This window comes from Rosa chinensis, chromosome 6 (genome assembly GCF_002994745.2).
Source record: "Rosa chinensis cultivar Old Blush chromosome 6, RchiOBHm-V2, whole genome shotgun sequence".
Classification (NCBI taxonomy): domain Eukaryota; kingdom Viridiplantae; phylum Streptophyta; class Magnoliopsida; order Rosales; family Rosaceae; genus Rosa; species Rosa chinensis.
The window spans coordinates 63,112,111-63,120,301 of NC_037093.1; the positions used below are offsets into that span (position 1 = coordinate 63,112,111).

Consider the following 8,191-nt stretch of genomic DNA (forward strand, 5'->3'; position numbering starts at 1 on the left):
TAGAAAGAAGATAAAGTCATAAAGGTTCAATTATTCAAATGAGGCCAAATGACATTGCAGAAGGAAGTCAAGGAACCATATATGGATGACATGATGAGAAGAGAGTGCAGAGTACGGAGTATTAAATTTTGGCTATGCATCTTAAAAAATTTTGGCTTTTCAACCGCCTAGAGTCTCTTTTTTGATGTAGATGAAGTTGACATTCATATGTATTTATATGTAGTTCTAAATTTCTAATAAATTGACTTTTTTAAAAAACGACATTTTGTTACCCAGTATCTCAAGACATAACTTTCAGTGATTAGACTTTTAGGGTGCCTAGAAGTCAATAATGAGGGTCAATTGATGATTGGTCTGTTATAGTGTCTTGTCTAGCTCTATATAAAGGTCACTAGTCTGTTCAAGTCAGCATGGATGAGATTGATTTTGTTTTGTTATCAACATTTTGCTGTCGAGTGGTTGTGAGAAGTCTTGGTGTGATTTCAAGAAATCTCAATATGAAGCCAAGAACTTTTTCCGATATTTTCTTTTTTCAAAGAACCAATACATATGAAGATACAGATATTTAAAACCTTGGGTGCGGCAAAGTATGATATTCCAAATCGATTAATTATATCGGGTATGAATCTCTCTGTCTTTCCCCGCTGGGGCTGGTCACTAGTGTTTGTCGGCAAAACGGTTGAGCAATTAACACTACAATAATGACCACGCGCAATGCAAATACGTGGATCCAACAAATAATTAAAAAGCAGCCTTCTCCTTTTGGTAGAGGTCCCACATTTCCTCTCATATCCGATTCCCTCTCCGGTCCCGTGAACGTTCATTCATTTTAATCGTGATGTGCGTCGCTCTCTCCATCCATGCACATCTCATGCAAACAAGTACGACAGACAGAAAACAAGTCGTCGAGTTTTCTGGGTAGCTAGCATCGTCAAGTTTTCTCAGAGACCTCCAGCTGGCTACTTGATTAAGAAAGAAAATGATGCTTCTGGATTAGCCGGTAGATAATAAACCTAACTGCACGTAATACTCACAAAGCTGATAAGAGTTTTGGGACCCTCTATCTTTGAACGATCAAGTTATGTACTACTTAATTAGAATGTGATCGATCGGTGTTTAATTTTTAGTTGGACCAGTCAGTCATTCTCGATATACTCCTATATATCTACGGTATTAATTTCTTAATTGCTTTCTGTTACTTCGTACTGCTGCTCCCAAACACGAGAATTGGCCTGAGCAAGTATATATATAGGAAAAAGATTTGTGGCCTCAATTTTAGGTATCATGCCATGTCACCTACACACATCACCTATTTGTCAAATCATGCCATGTAATTCTAGAGTAAAAATACTATCTTATCCTTCCAAAATCTAATGGCTCTAAATTATTTTGGTTTTCATCTAAAAATAAAATATATTATTTTGGTTTTTTTTCTTTTTCTTTTTTTCGTTATATATATAATTATATATATATATATATACTTGTTTGTGAATATATATATATAATTCGTCAAAAATAAATTATATACAAATGTGTTTGTGTGTATAAATATATATATATATATATATATTCACAAACATATATATATATATAATTATATTATATATGTATATATATAATTCGTACAAAAATTTATATATGTATATTCGATGTAGAATTAATATGGTGTATATATATATATATATATATATATTAATGTCATAATTCTAACCCACAAAATTTTTTAAAAAAAATTTAATTAAAAAAAAAGTCAAATTTAAAATTGATTCCACAAAAATGGAAAGAAAATATATTAATATCTTAATTATAACCCATCAAATTTGGTAAATTGAAGTAATATTCAACTCTTTTAATAAATGAATTTAATAAAATTAATGGAAGATTAGTTTACCTTACACTAACAAGTTAATTAGAAAAGGCAAAAATTAAATTAGATCCACAAAAATGAAAAGAAAATGTATTGAAATCGTAATTAAAACCTATGAAATCTGGTAATTGAAGAGGTAAGAAAATATCATTAATAAATTGAATTGATAAAATTCTAGATTCCATCATTTCAAAATTTCTCGATAATTTAATATTGTCTCATCCAAACGCAACATTAGGAAGTGTTCCTTAAAGGTCAAGTGACGCTTCATTAATACAACTGTTCGTTTATTTTTACATGAAAAAACAATCATAATGTTATTAATATTATGTAGAAATTCAATGAACAATAGGTGTATAACACAACAATAATCAAAGAAAAAGTGCAATTAAGGAAGGTGAAAAATAGAAGTCATCGTCCACATTAACATTAAAGTCAGCTAACTTGTCTTACATGAACAAATAAGTAATAAGTAGCTAATAATGAGCCAGTAAAGTTTACTGGGGACTTTTCCCTAATGGCATATTTACACTGAAATAGAAATCATCATCCACACTGAAATTTAAAGTCAGCTAACATGTCTTACAGTAACAACTAAGTACTAAGTAGCCAATGACGAGCCAGTAGAGTTCACTGGAGACCTTTAGCTAATGGCATATTCACACTTAAATAGAAGTCATCATCTACTGAAACTGAAAGAACTAACATGTCTTGCACGAACAAGTAAGTATTAAATAGCCAATGATGAGCTAGTAGAGTTCACTGGAGACCTTTACCTAATGGCATATTCACACTTAAATAGAAGCCATCATCTACTGAAACTGAAAGAGCTAACATGTCTTGCACGAACAAGTAAGTATTAAGTAGCCAATGATGAGCTGGTCAAGTTTACGGATGATCTTTTTCTAATGGCATAATTACACTAAAATAGAAGTCATCATCCACATTGTCTTACAGTAATAAATAAGTACTAAGTAGCCAATAATGAGCTAGTAAAGTTCACTGGGTACCTTTTCCTAATGACATAATTACACTAAAATAGAAGTCATCATCCATACTGAAATTTAAAGTTAGCTAGCATATCTTACACGAACAATAAGTACTAAATAGCTAATACTGAGCCAGTAAAGTTTACTAGAGACCTTTCCCGAATGACATATTCACACTGAAATAGAAGCCATCATCCATTGAAACTTAAAATAAGCTAGTGTGTCTTGCACGAACAAGTAAGTACTAAGTAGCCAATAGTAAAGTTCAACGGGAATCTTTCCCTAATAACATATTCACACTAAAATTGAAGCCATATATCATTCACATTGAAATTGAAAGTTAGCTAAGTACTAACATGTCTTATACGAACAAAAAAGTACTAAGTAGCTAATAATGAACAAGTAGAGTTCACTGAGAACTTTTTTCTAATGACATATTTACACTAAAATAGAAGCTATCATTCACATTTAAAAATCATTATTGTCTATTGAAAAAATTGGGATCAACAAAACAAGTATACTTTCAAAAATTAATTTCCTCATGTGCAATATATTGTATTCCATATTAAGCAATTTCTTTTCAGATATCAACTTCCCAATCAATTTAGATATCTAGGTTTTCAATCACCAGATTTTATGAGTTAAAATTACGATTTAAATACATTTTCTTTCCATTTTTGTGAATCTAATTTAATTTTTGACTTTTCAAATTAACTTGTTAATATAAGGTAACTAATCTTCCATTAATTTTATTAAATTTATTTATTAAAAGATTTAAATATTACTTCAATTTACCAGATTTCATGGATTATAATTACGATATTAATATATATATATATACACACACACACCCATACTTTTTTTTTAATATGTATAATGAAAAAAAAATCCAAAATAATGAAAAAGAAAGAAAGGAAAAAAAACCAAACAATATTTTTTTAGAAGAAAGTCAAAATAATTTAGAGCCGTTATATATTCAACAACATATATATATATATATATTTTGCCGAATTATAGATAAATATATATATATATATATTCACAAAAATATATAAATATAAAAAAAATTTAGACGAATTATATATATATATATATATAATAAAAAAAAGAAAAAGAAAAATAATAAAATAATGTATCTTTTCTAGAATAAAGCTAAAATAATTTAGAGCCATTAGATTTTGAAAGGATAAGATAGTCTTTTTATTCAAGAATGACATGACATGATTTGATAAATTAATGAGGTGTATAGGTGACATGGCTTGACACCTAGGATTGAGGCCACAAATCTTAGGCCTCATTGAGACCCTATATCATTTGCCCATATATATATCAATATCATCGTAAAATTGAGACCAGATAACCCCATTTGGGGACATGTGTCGACCATTTATTACATTTTGCGTTGCTCTCTCATCTGTTATCTTTTTTCCTAGCCTTTTACCATAACGGGGGGTTGAACAAAAACGAGTGGATGGTTAGAAACACTGTAACGGATTTGTAATGGAAATGGAAATTCTGTAAATTATCCAAAAGGACATTTTTACATAATATACAAACAAAGAATACTAATTGGGGCTTAAAGTTGGTAGAAATTATTAGGCAGTACTCTCCGATGCACGATTCCAATTCAGAGTATGCTCCTATCCATCAATTAAATACATAACTATTGGGAACGAAAAAAATCCTTTATTTTGTAAGCCCTCTTTTTTTCAGAAATAGAAAGAAGAATAGGAATGAAAAAAAAAAAAAGAGAAAGAAACCCAATTCCAATAAAAAAATATCTTTCTTATCCTTTTCCATATCCATATTCATATATAGAATATGTATCATAATTCATAAATTAATATGAAATCCTTAAGTAAAAACGACGGGCTAGTTATAGTTCTACAAGAAGTATTTTATTGAAGAATTAAGTTATTACTCAACAAAGAAGAATTGAAATTATTAAAGAAGGGGTGAGATCAATTCACAAGTACTTTGTTTTTATTTTTTTATTATTTATTATTAATTTATTTAATTTATTTATTTATTTTATTTTATTATTAAAATAATTATAACCGACAGAATTCAATTGTTCTAATTACATGTGTGTTGACCAAGAAGGTCAATCTTTTGGCCTTTTCGGGTCCTAAACGAACTAAACTCCGAATTTTTTCTAGTGTTCTAATACTACTATACTAGTAAAGCATAGTTAAATAACTCAGGTAAAGTGTTTGATTGTTTCGAAGATACTTAAATCCTTACGCATACCTAGATATAATTAGTTTGTTACATTGACATAAAATTACGAACCTAAATTTATAGCCTGTTTTACCAAAGTATGCATCTACTGCTTTGGTCCAGTACAAAAATTCTACTATGGACCAACGTTCAGATAGACCATAGGCAAAATGAGGGGCAAAATGGGACATTTGGGTGCAAAAAATGCTCATTTTTGGCCTTGGTGCAGGTGGACCAAGGTGCACACAAGAGTCTTTGGATCGAAACCAATTGAATGTGGCAGTTGAAGATACATTTTCACACCTACTTTTCTAAATTGGACAGCTCGGATCTTCTTGACTTTCTTGTTGTGTGCAATAAATGACTGGGAAATTGCACCTGTTAAACTTGTCTATATATGGACACACACTGAGAGAACCACCTCCGCATGAGCTTAAAAACCAACATTTGTCACTTATCCTCTTGTATGCTTCCTCTTTGGACCGGAGGAAATTCCAAAAGAATGGGATTCCTCTTTATAGAAACCTTCTCTTCTTCTTCTTCCTCTGGTTCCATAATGTCGTCTTCGAAGGAGCTCTTGATATTTGTTTGTAGTCTTGCTGTGGTTTTAGGGCAGTACCCCAGAATCACGGAGGGTCGGGTGAATATACCACCAGGAAAGTCAGTGCCGGCGGTTATAGTGTTCGGTGATTCGATCATGGACACCGGCAACAATAACAATCTTAACTCTGCTGTTAAATGCAATTTCCCTCCATATGGTGAAAATTTCCCAGGAAAAGTTCCAACCGGTAGATTTGGCAATGGAAAAGTCCCCTCAGACTTCATAGGTACAACTATATATCATACTATATAGACAACTATAACAGACAAATTCCTTCATATATATAGATCTCCGACAAAGATTGTATGGTTTCAATTTCCGCAGCATAAAACTTGTAAACTTTTATGCTGCATATATTGTTTTAATTACTCTAACACCTTCAGGAGGTAATGTATGTGATCAGTTTAATTTTGCACACCTATTTTATTTTTAATTTTACACCTTTACCACCGCCTCAATATATTGATTTAGCTTAATCTTTCCTCTTAGACTTAATTCGTCTGTCCATCTAACAAAGTGACACTTACGTGTATTTATGGATTCTATATATTAAGGTGAATTGGACTTGACTGATCATCTAAAATTAAAAATAGTAATTAATTTCTAGTTGAATTAATATATATATATATATATATATATATATATATATATATATATATATATATCCTGGTTGATCATCAGCTCAAGAACTGGGAATCAAAGAGTTTGTGCCGGCATATGCGGATACTAGTCTAAAACCTGAAGATCTCAGCACTGGAGTCTGCTTCGCTTCAGGTGGCACCGGATATGACCCTCAGACCCCCGAATTAGTAGTAGGTCTATATGTTGCATATAACTTCAAATTTTTCAATTCAATTTGGCTCCTCATGTATTTCTTAGTTCTCGTCCAACGATACACACGGTCATACTGCAGGCAGTTATATCGCTATCGGAGCAGTTGAACATGTTCAAGGAGTATATAGGGAAGCTGAAAGCCAATTTTGGCGAGCAGAGAACAAGCTTCATCCTCGCCAACGGTCTCTTTCTGGTGGTCGCCGGTAGCGATGACATTGCCAACACCTATTTCACTATTGGCATCAGAAAGGCAGAATATGACGTCCCTGCTTACACTGACCTTATGGTCAACTCTGCCACTAGTTTCCTTCAGGTAATTACATTTTAATCATATAAACTCACCGGTCATTATCCTTAATAATTTGTTTAATTAATGTGACTCTATTCTTAATTGGCAGGATTTGTATGCACTTGGGGCTAGAAGGTTCGGTGTTTTCAGTGCACCACCGATAGGGTGTGTACCTTCACAAAGAACTCTAGGTGGAGGAATACAAAGACAGTGTGCAGAAGAGTACAACGACGCAGCGAAGCTATTCAACTCTAAGCTGTCGTCCAACATGCAGTCCTTGAATACAAAGCTGCCCGACAGTAGAATGGTTTATATCGATGTTTACACCCCTCTACTTGATGTCATTCTTCACCCTGCCAAATACGGTAAATAGTTAAAATTTTATTACATCTATTCATGTTTAATCTCAACCGATCGATCATCAAGATTAACATACATTCTGGTGTGTGTTAATTATCTTGTTTAGGGTTTAAAATGGCGGAGAAAGGTTGCTGTGGCACAGGGGCACTAGAGGTAGCGATATTATGCAACAAATTGTCTCCAACGTGTGAAAATCCGGCGGATCATGTATTTTGGGATAGTTATCACCCTACTGAACAAGCATACAGAGTACTCATTCCTCCAGTTCTCCAAAAATACGTAAACCAATTCTTTTGAAGAAGACATATGCAGTTGCCCTAAACCCAATTATTCAAGCTTAATTAATCAACTTGTATTGTTTTAATCTTCTAATTTCTCCAGACAGTAATGTGGTTTGCCTTTTCCTTATCCATGTATTCTTTGAGATCAATATTATACATCCTTTCTTGTTATTGAATAACATACTGTATCAATCAAACTGATTAATTGTTCAGACATGCTTGATTATTCAAGAATAAAATTATAAAATAGATATAATTTTGTGGTGCACTGAATGATAATTCTGTCATGGCAGCACCGCCAACGTAATCACTATCAAAACCCAATGGATATATAATAGAGATATGTTGCAAGAGATCCCATAATTTTCTAGATGAAATGAAGCTTCCCAATGTGCGGAGTTTAAAATTAGGTTCAAAGCATCACATGATATCCCCCTATAATGAACCCATGCATATATTGAGGACCAGGTAAATATCGCATTGTAATGTCAGTGTCAGTCTCCACCTACGTACATAAATTACTGAATCATAACTACGTAGTCAGTGTCTTTTTTTTTTTTTTTTAAGGACTAAAGGATTTCACTCCTATTCTCATGGTGACTTGAAATCATGACCTGAATTCTAGGTAAGTGAGCGCTCTAACCACTAAGCTAACACCACTTGGTCAATTTAATTCTACGTACGCAAACCATCCATGCTTGACAGGCCATCTACCCGTATATTTCACATGTTTATGTTTATTAATTTTTC

General features: G+C 32.3%; 1 protein-coding gene across 1 annotated transcript; it reads left to right on the plus strand.

Annotated features, from left to right (window-relative positions):
* The first annotated feature begins 5,490 nt into the window (after positions 1-5,490).
* LOC112172662 (GDSL esterase/lipase EXL3) lies at positions 5,491-7,638 on the plus strand. The gene is made up of 5 exons (XM_024310098.2): positions 5,491-5,903; positions 6,359-6,489; positions 6,591-6,824; positions 6,910-7,165; positions 7,267-7,638. Exons 1-5 carry the CDS (start codon positions 5,504-5,506, stop codon positions 7,455-7,457), a joined length of 1,212 nt encoding a protein of 403 aa, XP_024165866.1. The 5' UTR covers positions 5,491-5,503; the 3' UTR covers positions 7,458-7,638.
* The last annotated feature ends 553 nt before the right edge of the window (positions 7,639-8,191 follow it).

What these genes read in the sequence shown, in the direction of transcription:
- LOC112172662 (XM_024310098.2), top strand. Translation starts at nt 5,504, where the DNA reads ATGAGCTTAAAAACCAACATTTGTCACTTATCCTCTTGTATGCTTCCT. An exon ending in CTGCCACTAGTTTCCTTCAG is followed by an intron (nt 6,825 to 6,909) that starts GTAATTACATTT and finishes CTTAATTGGCAG; the next exon opens with GATTTGTATGCACTTGGGGC. An exon ending in TCTTCACCCTGCCAAATACG is followed by an intron (nt 7,166 to 7,266) that starts GTAAATAGTTAA and finishes TATCTTGTTTAG; the next exon opens with GGTTTAAAATGGCGGAGAAA.